Source organism: Nuphar pumila, chromosome 13 (assembly GCF_984573655.1).
Source record: "Nuphar pumila chromosome 13, dmNupPumi1.hap1.1, whole genome shotgun sequence".
NCBI lineage: Eukaryota > Viridiplantae > Streptophyta > Magnoliopsida > Nymphaeales > Nymphaeaceae > Nuphar > Nuphar pumila.
In genome coordinates this window covers 57,346,071-57,360,365 of record NC_143261.1, presented here as the reverse complement: position 1 = coordinate 57,360,365, position 14,295 = coordinate 57,346,071, and the positions used below count along the sequence as shown (strand labels likewise).

Below are 14,295 nucleotides of genomic sequence, written 5' to 3'. Positions count from 1 at the left end.
ATTGCATTACTCATGGTAGTAGGTGGACATTGTTTGTATTTTGAAAACAAAGATGGAAATGTTTGAAGTCAGTTTCCTTGCACAAATTTGGCGAGGTTGTTCTTTTGATTTTATTTCCTCGATTGGCATATCAGGGGATATTTTGGTGGTTTGAAGGGAAGGTATTAGTGGTATGGTTATGGACAAAGGCCTATTTTCGATCATGGTGTATTTTGAACAGCTAAATTCAAGCATTTTTTTAATGCTCACATTAGTATATGCTCCAACTATATTTGCTTTAAAAAGAGCTTTTCAGGATGAGCTTAACTTGTTAGGGTAAAAGAGTTTTGGCAAATTGGTGCATAACTAAAAAATTTAATTTTCTACGTACCTATGAATCCAACCGAGAACAAAGATATACTAGCAGTATGCGGCAGTTTGTTGATTTTGTTGAGTTGGATATGGTGGATTTACAGATCTCGGGTGACTTTATTGTTAGAAAAGTTTTAAAATATTAATGATTACTACCAAAAGAGTTTTGAAAAAGTTTAGTCCCATATCTAAGAGAGAAAAGTTTTTCAAGAGGTTTAAATAGAGAGCTTGTTATCTATTCTTTACTTTGGTAAGCTTTGATTCTTTAGGTGGATTGCGGACGTTGCTGCGCATCGTGTAGCAACGGACACGCCGTTCGCGCAAGGGCGCTTGAGGCGCAACGTGGCACGTGGCACGTGGCACTTGGCACTTGGCACGCTCGCAGCGGTGCGAGGTGCTGATGAGGTGAAAATATCCGTTTTGTTTTTCAGTTTGAGTTATCTGGCCGTTTGAAAAGCTTTAAGTTGCATGCATATCGAGTTAATGTTGCATTGTGACTGTTGGGCGGTTTTGGAGGCCTTTGATTGACAGTCAAAAGTGGGTGACCGTTCAGGTCTTTTTCGTCCTATTTTCAAACCGTCAGATTTATGGCCATTAATCTCATTTATCGCAAAACGTTTTGGCCTCTCTAAAAGTCTATAATATCTTCTATTTCGTCTTTTGAATATACAAGAATTTTACGACTCTCAAAAAAAAAAAATCTTCTTCTTCCTTCTTCTCAATTTGGCTTGCAGAGTACAAGTGTGGTAGAGATCATCTGTCCTTGCGAAGCAGTGACTCTCTGGAGGTTCAAGCCTATTTGTATCCTGGGAACTCAGTCGCATCAAACCCCTTTTCGCATCTTCGGTCTTCCCGGAGTGGGGCGATTGAAGTTCTAAAGATAGCGATCTTAAGAACGTGCCTCTAGGCTTGAGATCTCTTTTCTTAAATCCATTTTCACAAGGTTGGTGTAACAATTTTAGAACTTCATTATGGCCTCTGGTTCGACATCCAACTCCATCAATCTGCTTAGCCGTGACCTCGAAAAACTTGATCGATTTGATGGGTCAAACTTCAAGCGGTGGCAATCAAAGGTCTATTTCTTGCTATCCGAGCTGCATATTGACTATGTTCTCAAAAAGCCCTGTCCCACTGTCGCTGCTGGAGAAGTTGAGACAGAAGAACAGAAGAAAGAGCGAGAGAAGTGGTTTACTGACAACTACCGATGCAAAGGGCATATCCTGAACACTTTAGCCGATTCTCTCTTTGACTTGTATTCACCATTGGAGTTGGCTGGAGAGTTGTGGAATGCTCTCCGAGATCAAGTACAATGCAGAAGATGCTGGTAACAAAAGGTTTATCGTAGATCAGTATGTTAATTTTTCTATTGTTGATGACAAGCCTATACTTGCTCAAATTCATGAGATGCAAATACTGGCCTATAAGATCAAAGGAGAATGTACGTATCTTGATGATGACTTCCAAGTTGCTGTCATCATTGGGAAGCTGCCGGATTCCTGGAAAGAATATAAGAATCACCTAAAACATAAAAATGAGAAAATTACTTTAGATGGCCTTCTTAAGGACATCCGAATTGAGGAAGAGACTCGTCTTCGTGACAAAAAGAATTCGAGTCCTAAAGAAGGTTATCCTAAAGTGAATTTTGTTAGTAACAAGGGTGGCAAAATCATGAAAACCCAGAAAATCAAAAAGAATTTTGTGAAAGGGAAAAAGCCAACTGATAAAAAGAAAATTAGTTGTTATGTTTGTGGCAAGTTTGGCCATTTTGCTAGAGAATGCAGAGAACGGAAGAGGACTGGTCCTATGCCAAATGAGTCAGAGGAGAGGCTTGTTGCTGTAATCTCTGAAACTTTTATGGTGGCTGCAAATAAAGACTGGTACCTGGATACTGGAAGCATTGTTCATGTGGCAAACGACAGGAACTTGTTCAAGTCGTATGAAGTAGTGGGGGAAGGATGCAATCTCTTTATGGGAAACTCTTCCTCAACTAAAGTGCTGAGAAAAGGGAGTGTGGAAATTAAGTTCACCTCCGGGAAAGTCCTAACACTTGAGAATGTCCACTATGCTCCAGAAGTTCAAAAAAATTTAATCTCTGCAGATCTCCTGTCACGAAATGGTTTTAAGATTGTTATTGAGTCTGGGATTGTAACTGTGACCAAAGGAAAAATATTTGTAGGAAAAGGGTTTGCCACTGGTGGTATGTTCAAGATGAGCATAAATGAAGCTACTACTTCTGTTTATATGGTTGACTCCTATTTTCTTTGGCATTCACGATTAGGACATATAACTTCTCGTTACATTCATAATATGAATAACTTTGGTCTTCTTCCGTGTCATGTGAGAATAGAACATAAACATAAGTGTGAGACATGCATTCAAACTAAGCTAACTAGACTCCCGTTTCCTAGTGTAGAAAAGAATTATAAATTGCTTGAATTAGTGCATTCTGATGTGTGTACGATGGATAATGTTTTGAGTAGTGGTGGCAATAGGTACTTTATTACCTTTATAGATGATTACTCAAAATTTTGTTATGTTTATTTGTTGAAACATAAATCTGAAGCATTTTCCAAATTTCTTCTTTATCTAGCTGAAGTACAAAATAGGTTTAAAACAAATATTGTACATTTAAGAACAGATAGAGGAGGTGAATACTTAGGTGGAGAATTTGATAAATTCTGTGAAGATAATGGTATTATCCATCAAACGTCAGCTCCTAGAACTCATGAACAAAATGGAGTAGCAGAAAGAAAAAACAGAACACTTGTAGAAATGAGGAATGCTATGCTGCTTAATACGGGTTTGCATTCCAACTTATGGGGAGAGGCTATACTTTCTGCTTGTTATATTCTTAATCGAGTTCCTTATTCCAAATCTGATAAATCACCTTATGAATTGTGTTTTGGTAAGAAACCTAATCTTAGTTATTTTCGTGTTTGGGGTTGTTTAGCATATGTTAAAATTCCAGAAAATAAAAGGAAGAAGTTTGGACCTAAAGCATTTAAATGTGCATTTGTTGGGTATACTAAACATAGTAAAGCATATAGATTTTTGGACATTGTTAATGATGTTATTGTAGAATCTAGAGATGCATCTTTCATAGAACATAAAAATGCATTTGATTCTCTTCTTGATGGCAGCCGAATTATAGTAGATGAACTTCCTGTAAATGACATGATTGAATATTCTAATGATTGTGTTGATGAACCAGAAACTGAAGTTAGACTCAGTAAACACATTAGAAAACCAACTAATTTTGGTTCTGACTTTTATACATTTCTAATTGAGAATGATCCTGTGTCTTTTCAAGAGGCTATGTCTTCTCAAGATGCTGCCTTTTGGAGAGAAGCTATTAATGATGAAATAGAATCAATTATGTCTAATAATGTATGGAAATTAGTGGATTTACCTGTTGGTTGCAAAACTATTGGCTGCAAATGGATTTTCAAAAAGAAATTAAAAGCTGATGGTACAATCGATAAATTTAAAGCACGTTTGGTTGCAAAAGGTTTTAAACAAAAAGAAGGTATTGATTATTTTGATACTTTTGCTCCTGTAACCAGAATATCTACTATTAGAATTCTGATTGCCATGGCTGCCATATATAAGCTTCAAATTCATCAAATGGATGTGAAAACGGCCTTTTTGAATGGAGAATTAGATGAAGAGATATATATAGAGCAACCTGAAGGTTTTGTAGTGCTAGGGCAAGAGCGCAAAGTTTGCAAACTTGAGAAATCCTTATATGGATTAAAGAAAGCCCCTAAGCAATGGCATGAAAAATTTGATAGTTCTCTGGTGCATAATGGTTTTAAAATTCATGATGCGGATAAATGTGTCTACAGTAAAGTAGATAGTAGCTCAATTATTATTATTTGTTTATATGTTGATGATATGCTTATTTTGGGTAACAATAGTGAATGCATAAATCAAACAAAAAGATTTTTATCTTCCTTGTTTTGTATGAAAGACTTGGGTGTTGCAGATGTTATTTTAGGAATCAAAATTATAAAAAATAAAAATGACATTGTATTATGTCAATCACATTATATTGAGAAAATTCTTACAAAGTATGGATATCTTAATAGTTCACCAGCATGCACCCCATATGATCCAAATATGAAATTGACTCCTAATGATGGTGCTAGTGTTAAACAATTAAAATATGCCAGTGTTGTAGGTAGCCTTATGTATGCAATGAACTGCACAAGGCCTGACATTGCCTATGCAATGAGTAAAGTGTGTAGATACACTAATAATCCTGGTCATCAACACTGGAATGCAGTGAACAGGATTCTTAGATATCTAAAGCATACTTTAGACTATGGAATTCACTATACCGAGTTTCCTGCTGTTATTGAAGGGTATAGTGATGCAAGTTGGAATACTGACTTTGAAGATTCCAAGTCTACGAGTGGTTGGGTTTTTACCCTTGGAGGAGGAGCAGTTGCATGGGGGTCTAAGAAATAGACCTCTATAACTCATTCTACAATGGAATTTGAGTTTATTGCTTTGGCATCTGCTTGTAGAGAAGCTGAATGACTTAAAAATATGCTAGTGGATATTCCACTAGGTGAGAAGCCTATACCTGCTATTTCAATGTTCTGTAATAGCCAATCAGCTATATGTAAAGCAGGTAATATGAAATATAATGGGAAGTCTAGACATATTAGTCTAAGACACAGTTTTATAAAACAAATGATTGATGACAATATTATTTCATTGAAATATGTGAAGTCATGTCAAAACTTGGCAGACCCATTTACGAAAGGCCTTTCGAGAGATGTCATCAATAAAACTTTGAGGGGAATGGGAATTAAGCCAATTAAGTCATCACCTAAGGATACCCAACCTAGAGCGCTGGAGATCCCACATGCATAGGTTCAATGGGAAACGAATTGGTGAATGACAGATATTGAGCATATTTATGTAAGCCCATTATTGATGTGTGCTCATGAGCTGTAACTAATATGAGGGTTGAGCTAATAGCTCTTAATGAGTTTGTAGGCCTTAAGGCTAAGGTGTGTGTTACAGTACACCTAGACAAACTCACCTATATGAGTGTAGAAATGTGAGCCGTTTCTTATGAGAATTGGCAATTCTCTAGAGCACTCATGAATCCAGGAAAGCACAAGGCTTTAAATGTGCCAACATGAAATCCACACAATCGTACTTTTGGAAAACTATGTATGATTGAAAACTCTGTTAACAATATAAGGAGCTAAGTTCAAGGTAAGTCCACTTAGCACCTTGGTTAATTTAGGTTTTCTTTCAAATAGTGGGGGTTCAAGTCATGCAGACACTCTCACTAATGCATAAGTTTCTATGCAAGCCAAATATATTTTAAAACTAGTGGGGGATTATTAGGAAAGTTTTAAAATATTAATGATTACTACCAAAAGAGTTTTGAAAAAGTTTAGTCCCATATCTAAGAGAGAAAAGTTTTTCAAGAGGTTTAAATAGAGAGCTTGTTATCTATTCTTTACTTTGGTAATCCTTGATGCTTTAGGTGGATTGCGGACGTTGCTGCGCATCGTGCAGCAACAGACGCGCCGTTCGCGCACACGCACGTGCGCAAGGGCGCTTGAGGCGCAATGTGGCACTTTGCACTTTGCACGCTCGCAGCGGTGCGAGGTGCTTATGAGGTGAAAATATCCGTTTTGTTTTTCGGTTTGAGTTATCTGGCCGTTTGAAAAGCTTTAAGTTGCATGCATATCGAGTTAATGTTGCATTGTGACTGTTGGGCGGTTTTGGAGGCCTTTGATTGACAGTCAAAGGTGGGTGACCGTTCAGGTCTTTTTCGTCCTATTTTCAAACCGTCAGATTTATGGCCATTAATCTCATTTATCGCAAAACGTTTTGGCCTCTCTAAAAGTCTATAAATATCTTCTATTTCGTCTTTTGAATATACAAGAATTTTACGACTCTCAAAAAAAAAAAAAAAAAAACTTCTTCTTCCTTCTTCTCGATTTGGCTTGCAGAGTACAAGTGTGGTAGAGATCATCTGTCCTTGCGAAGCAGTGACTCTCTGGAGGTTCAAGCCTAGTTGTATCCTGGGAACTCAGTCACATCAAACCCCTTTTCGCATCTTCGGTCTTCCCGGAGTGGGGCGATTGAAGTTCTAAAGATAGCGATCTTAAGAACGTGCCTCTAGGCTTGAGATCTCTTTTCTAAAATCCATTTTCACAAGGTTGGTGTAACATTTATACCTAGTCAGTCAGGAGAAGAGACCCTTGCATGCAGAAATTTGAAAGGTTCATTGTGAGTAGGGGTGGTGAGAGCGACTCCGTGATGGACGAGCCACCATGGGGCGGCGCCTATATCCATTTCGGATCACACGTCAATAATGCTCGAATGGGAGGTAAGATGGATGAGCAATCGAAGGTTCAAGTTTGAACTATGGTAGTTGAGGGACCCAAAGCTGGTTGAAAGTATAGAAGGATGGTGAGCCCACCCGCAGGTAGCCGCTTAGGCTGTTCTTATATTCACAAAAAAATAAACCACATAAGAACTCGATTAATTGAGTGATCCAAAGGAGAAGGGGTTGTGAGATTCAAGCAGATAGAGGAACTGTGTTTAATGCAGAGGGAGATGGCAGCATGGCGGGGTGATGCACATGAGGTGGAGGGATTAAATGACAGGAAAAAGCTATTGATCGATGATATATCAGAATGAAGAGCAAGGCAGGAGATTAAATGGAAGCAAAGATCCAAAGTACATTAGATGTGTTGTGGCGATAAAAACACTAAGTTCTTTCGCTTCCTCTAGAAGAAATAACTTCACTTGGCCTTGTCAATTGGAGGGCATCTTTATGAGAATGATGAAATCTAAAGGGAGGCAACAAAATACGTTAGTGACTTTTTTTACCTCCAATATGGGTGAGGACTCTCTTGACATAAGTGAGACCCCCATGGGTTGTTTTGATTCGAGGGTGCAAGACTTCGTGAACAGGGGTTTATTGGTAGATGAAGTCAAGCAAACAAAATGAAAACTCCTCAACAACAAGGCCCCGTAGGTGGACGGATTCCTTGTTGATTTTTTTAAGGTGGCTTGGCCAGCATGCCAGAGAGACTTTATGGCAGTGTTTAACGATCTTTATAGAAACTCATGTTTGCCAGGGAGATGGGGGTGAATCCCTCTTGGTCCTCTTTCCTAAATAACCTAGGAGATTGAGATTAAAAAGTTCAGACCAATTTCACTCTTTAGGCACCCTGTTCAAAATTATAACCAGGGAGATAGCAAATTTTATGCAAATGTCCTCCCAAATATGCAAATTTTATCCCAAAATATGCAAACGGCGTTCTTTTATTTTACGATTTTCTCCCAAATATGTACTTTTGAAGCGGCACTAAAGGCAAAAGCTTTGCTAAAGGCTTTAGTGATACTTTTGAAGTGTTGCCAAATGCCCATCGTGCTTTTGGAGTGTCAGTTTTTTTCAACAAACTCTTTTTACTATAAATCACATAAGAGCACAAGCAGGAAGACATTTGGACATTCACATGTGAAGGTCAGAACATTCACAAATGTGAAAGCATAAGGACATTCGCAAATGTGTAAGAGAAAATTCACATATTTGGTTGAGAGGGAAGTTCACATATCAAAGGAAATTCACGTGTGAAGGGTGAAAAAGTCCTTTTACAACCGAAAAGTTGTGATTTTTGACATGGGCAGATTTCTCCCTATGCGCTGCAATCTAACAGTAGATGCAATTAATTGAATATCTCCATGTCCCATGTGATTAAATTTGTAAATCCAATACCTTTTTATTTTACAGCATTCTACACTTTTTCCACATGCATCTAATTGACATACTTGTACTTGATTTGGTACTCATAGATATACTTGGTTATCAAAACAACCACTAAAAATGACATGATATGTGACTTCTAATTTCTCATGTTAATCATATTTCTTCTTTTTACATTTTCATAACTTTTTGAATATTTTAAATATATAGTTTTATTTCATGAAAAATTGTACTTTTAAATATATTAAGAAAAAACTCCCGAGTCAGCTGAGTTGACTTGCCAAGTCATGAGTTGCAGGTCAACTGAGATTTGACTGAGATTCTTGGTTTGTCAACCATGCATACACATGCCCGCAACACACACACACATGTACACACCCACACACATGTGCACAAGCGAGCACACACACACACACACAACATGCAACTCAACATCTCACCCTATTTTGCAAAAATATGTGCACATGTCAAGAAATAAAAGTGAAAGAAGGTCAATGTCAAAATTTCCCAAACACCAAAACTTTCTAATCCAATAAGCCATCTACGACAAATTATAGAAAGAAAATATGAATAGAAAATTAGATGAAAAGTTAACATTATCCGTCTTTAATAAAGCATGTACATTGTACACTGATAGGTATTTGTACGAGCAGGACAGAACTCGATTGTGTCCCCTACAAAAGACACCATACATATTACAGCGAGGATGAGATGAAATGCCATCACTACAACCAGCACACAAAAATAGATAGAACTGAGAAACAGATCATATGAACCAGTTATAAAAGAGGGGAGCTGGGCACAGCTATCCAAGTGGACAATCAAATGCACAGATAACAACTGATTACACTGATAGCTAGATTATTAAAAGTTGCATTATAGTAGCCAAGGTGTGCAACGTTTGAACCCAACTAGGGATAGTTACCCAGCTTGACAATCGAAGAAGCAGGAAACATATAACAGTAACGGTAATGCCGATGATGGAGAAAAAAAGTGAAACATCAGTTAGGAAAATTAGCTGAATAGAAAACCAAATGAAGAAATTTAAGATATAAATAACCAAGCAAACCAATTAAAGGTTGACAAGAGAAATTCAGATTCCAGAACAGCTAAACAATGTGAAACCAAATAACGAGACGATAAATCAGAGGGACACTAGAAACAAAAACTTACACGCAAATGCTCAACCAAGAAAACACAATTCTTTCTAAACTAAGTGATCGGATAAACCCATCGGCAATCAGTGAAAAACACAGAGACCACACCTCTGTTGTACAGGCGGGATGCCTTCCTTCTCTTCCACACGCTCCTTGATCCTGTCGATGGTATCGGTTGGCTCGATATCGATCTCTATTTCTTTCCCGGTAAGTGTCTTCACCTTGATCATCGTTCCACCCCTAAGCCTCAAAACCAAGTGAAGGGTGGACTCCTTCTGGATGTTGTAATCTGAAAGAGTCCTCCCATCTTCCAACTGCTTCCCTGCAAATATTAGCCTCTGCTGATCAGGGGGAATGCCTTCTTTATCCAGAAGAAAACATAACACCCATATTCTCTATTTAGACTACAACCCACAAAACCAATAGAAGAAAACAATGGAAGGAACATTGAAAAGAGGGAATAGGACCAAAAGAATCCATTGAAAAACAAAAAGAACAACAGAAAGGAACTCATTAGTTCGTCATAAACCAAATCTCCGTCTCAGAAATCAGACCGAAAAGATGAAACTCAGAAAACCAGCCGAACCACACAAAGGCCCAAACCTCAACTTCTTAATCCATGCAAAGTTTGTAATCCAAAAACCCAACACATTCCTTCAAAGGGGAGCTAAAAGATGGATTTGTGAACCCTTTTTCTGTTCTAAAAGCAAGACCACAAAAAATAAAACGAAAATTAAGAGCCAAAAACATGAGCCCTTCCATCAAGAGAGAGAGAGAATCAATAGATGGGTATGTCACTACCAATTAGCAAAACGGTAGTCCGAAATGAGAAAGAAGAAAAAGAAAAACCAAATTTCATACTCAGAGCACCGGTTTCTCCTCCTGCTCCTGACACAAATCCATCGGAAAAGCAATACCAACAAACCAAAAGCGCCCAACAAAATGAAAAGAAGAAAAAAAAAAGGAAGAAAGGGCACGAAGAGAGAGAAAAAAAAGAGAGGGAGGTGTGATCTCCTGTGCCTCCAAAGCACCTGAATCTTGGCCTTGACGTTTTCGATGGTATCGCTACCCTCGACCTCCAAAGTGATCGTCTTCCCCGTTAGGGTCTTCACAAAGATCTGCATCTCTCTCTCTCTCTCAGGAAACAAGGGAACGACGTTTTTTTCAATTGGTCGTCGTATTTATGTTGGAGTACTCTCTCTCTCTCCTTCGTATTTATTTGAGAAAATCCCATTTAAGGCCAACATTTTACCCCTTATTCCAGGCATGGGCCTCACATTTCTGACATTCCACATATAACCTATGTTTTCTTGTAAAATTCCAAACAAAGGCCTTCACGAAATCGGATTCGGAGTTGGATCCGATTTTAAAAAGCAATCTGACTAAATGCTAGTAGATTGGGCCGGGCCGGGCAGCCCGTGCCCTGCCTGGCTCAGCCCGTATATAATAATACTAATATAAGTTATATAACATAGAATACTATATATACAACATAGAATATAATGTATATTTTATATATAATATATATTATATATAATATACATTATATGCAAACCTCATTTGAAGTATGAGATAAATGTCATTAAAAATATCACAATTAATAATTGAGAAGTGTTGTTAAAGTCTTATAGATGTTAAACAACATTTTTGAAAACCAACGTCAGCACTAGCAAAACAATAAACTCTGTTACTATTTTCAAACATTTCAATAAACAAGTTAGAGAAATAAGGACTTTCCTGATAACAAAGGTCATTCGGATTAACTCAGTTTTTAGGTGTTTGATCTGATATCCCATCATACTCATTTTTTCTTTTGTTTTTAGGTGTTTGATCTGATACAAGGTTTGTACCTTGGCTTTAGACAACAACCATTTGCGTTAAGGAAGATATTTTTGATCTCTTTCGTGTTTTCGAGAGAGCTTTGTTGCATTTTGATCTTCATTCATGTGTGCAGTATTTTATTTATTTTTATTCACATTAGGGTACAAGATTTTACATTATTCAACATGTTTAGAATTTAGGATAGGTCGATCAAACATGAAATCGTGTTTCTATGGTTCGATTTATGTTATATTCATATTTAAAACCCTATTTTGCTTTCATAATATCCATTTTAATTCGCAGAAGCGATTTAACCTATTTTCTAATGAAAAATGATGTAGATTCGTATTTAAATTCATGTTATAAGTTAGATTTGATATTTGTAACATGATGGATATGTTTATGCCTGGAGTTAATATGATTTTGATGGATTATAAAGTTGTTTGGATGTTTTTATAAACTCAAAATCCTTTTTCAAAAATCAATTTTGAGAAAAATATATTATCTTAAGTAAAAATGTTGGTTATTGTGTTTAATTCATGATATGCATGATACTTCTGTGTTACATATATGTAACATGCTTACATATATTTATGTATAAATATGATATGTTTTTGATGAGTCAAAATCATTGGTTGCATATTCTTAGTGTTTTGGATGAAAACATAAAGTTCTTGATGTGTTTCTTAAAAACTGCATGTTGTTATGTATTTTTATTTTGATCTGTTGTAAAGAAAAATATAGTTTTCAAGTCAATGAACCCATAAATTATGAATTTAGAAATGTTTCTGACATACAGAAGCAATTCAAAAAAAAATTGAGCTCAATGAGTTTCGGGTTTAGAGATATGACCTCCGCAAGTCGACACAAAATTTATGTCCCGATAGAAAATCTTTGTAGGCTGCATATTTTTGTAAAAATTATACCTCCCAAATTATTCTAGATTTATGGTTGATATTTTTATATGTGTTAGCTTATATATGGTAGAACACACGATAAAAATCATGTAGGCAGATTATTTACAGTTTAAGAATTAAAAATCTTGAAATTTTGGTCCAGAATCTGTAATTTCTAAAAAATAGTTTGCTAAATAATATAAATAGTCTGTATTACAAAATTTTTAATTATTTAAAAAAAAAATTAAGTCTGGGTTTTTGGGGACATCTGTTAGACATATCAAGCCAACCATAGTAAAAAATTTAGAATTTATTTCGTTATGTGTGATGAATGACTAACTTTTCTTTGAAAAGATCAAACCGGACTAGACTGTTCAGTGAACAAAAAATAATCGATGTTTCTAAAAAATTTATTTCTTGACTCTGAATGGGTTTAGGTCAGGGTTTCTTCTTGTAGATAGCTAATGTGTATATGAATGTACATTAAAAATCTTAGATCCAGAATCACTTTATATGATTTATGTTTGAGCTTCTAAGAACATGTAAGATTCTATTTTTACAGTTTTGCATATAAATTGTTTTTGCCAGTTTGCATGTGATGTGTTGAATTACATGCATGTATTGGTTCCAGATTTGAACCAGGTTTATTATATGCAATATGATAATAATGTATAGCCTAATGTGATGTTATATATGCTTATGATGATTATGTATAATATGTTATTATGGTATGTGGCTTGTGAACATGATATGTCGCATAATGCAAAATGCTTACTTGAATGTATGAGACGGTTCGAAAGGTGAATGAGATTGTATTGTGACTTATGATTAAGCTACACATGGGCCTATTGAGGCCGTGTGTGAGTAAAATATTATTGTAATAATCATGTGAATGCATTATTTATATTGTCTTATGATGCATATGATTAATTATACTTATTGACATATAATGATACACTGTTATGACTGAGTAGGGTGGTAGCCCAATCAGATGATGCATGATGAGGTGCATGTTATGGATATACAGATCCATTATGTTTTTGTGGAAAGAGTGTATGATAATTTAAAGAGGTATAAGAGACCTTAACAATATACCAATAATATGATTCTTTGATTGTCCTCTGATGATGGTGGGATCCTTGGATGACGGTCATGAGGGACCATGAGGATACTGAACAACATTTGCATTGTTTGTCCCAAGAACCCGATATGGAGGTTCATGTTCCTAGCCATGATTGTAGAAAATTTTCCACCATTTTGTCGAGGATCGTGAGATTGGCTCAACTGTAGCATATTGGTATATTAAGAAAAATGGTGTTGGAGGATGTGTAGGCCTTGTCGTCACGACATTGGGTGATGATGCTCGAAGTCGATCGAGAAACATATATGAGATCCTAGTACATAATAAAATATAATTGTGTATGATTAAGATATAGTTGGGATCTACCTTGGACCTCAGAATTTTACCCATGCTAGTATCCGCGAAGTGGTTAGGAGAATAACTTAAATTGGTTTGTATTAAACATATACATGCATTCAAAAGAAACATTCTATACGGAGATAAAAGTTTTTCATGCAATTTGCATTGGTTCATGTATTGTATATGCATAATATATGCATCAATTTTTGTATCATGTGATATTGCAAGTATGCTTGAATTTATTTATGTTGCAAGCATATCTGAATCGTTATGTGCACATAAATATTTTCTAAACTTGATGTTTAGTGGATTTATACTTTATTCTTTACTATTGGATAATATAATATTTTGTATGAGAACTGTGAGTTCTCAAACTTAATTGAGTAGGTGATGATGCGACTAGTTTTGCTAGAGATGGCAAAATTTATTATGGTTGCTGGATTCTATATGTTATGGGATTGATTTAAACTTTATGAACTTAAAGTTAAAGTTTATTAATTTTTAATTTTGGTTTGAACTATTTCATTTTAAATTATGGTTTAAAATGGATGATTGGTGTGTTGGGATGTGAATCTGTGATGTACCCTAGATTCGTGGGATGTTTTTAGTATTAAAAAAAAAGTTGTATTTCGTTTTCATCTTGACAAAGGGATCTTGTCTTTGGTGTCTCTTTTGCGAACTTAGTTCTAATGAGCTATAAATGTTAGTGCTTGCGTAGAAGTTGACCTCTTAGAGCTTAGTTTGGTTGAAGCAGGACCATAGATCAGTTATAGCATCATTCTCTTTCTTTAAAAAAAATCATATATTTTCGGAGGTGAATTTGAGGTCGTTACATAGTTGATATCAAAGCAGGTTTAGAAACAACATCATGATTTATAAATTCGTGATATAGAAAATAGTCTA

General features: G+C 36.0%; 1 protein-coding gene across 1 annotated transcript in view; it reads right to left on the bottom strand.

Annotated features, from left to right (window-relative positions):
* LOC149818459 (uncharacterized) overlaps positions 1 to 14,295 on the bottom strand; it is a 395,444-nt gene that overhangs the window by 165,679 nt on the left and 215,470 nt on the right. Inside the window, exons 6-7 of the mRNA XM_089986220.1 lie at positions 10,287 to 10,379; positions 9,364 to 9,650 (exon numbers count right to left, since the gene is read on the bottom strand). Of these exons, the coding sequence (XP_089842346.1) occupies positions 9,364 to 9,650; positions 10,287 to 10,379 (380 nt within the window). The remainder of the gene's footprint in view (positions 1 to 9,363; positions 9,651 to 10,286; positions 10,380 to 14,295) is intronic.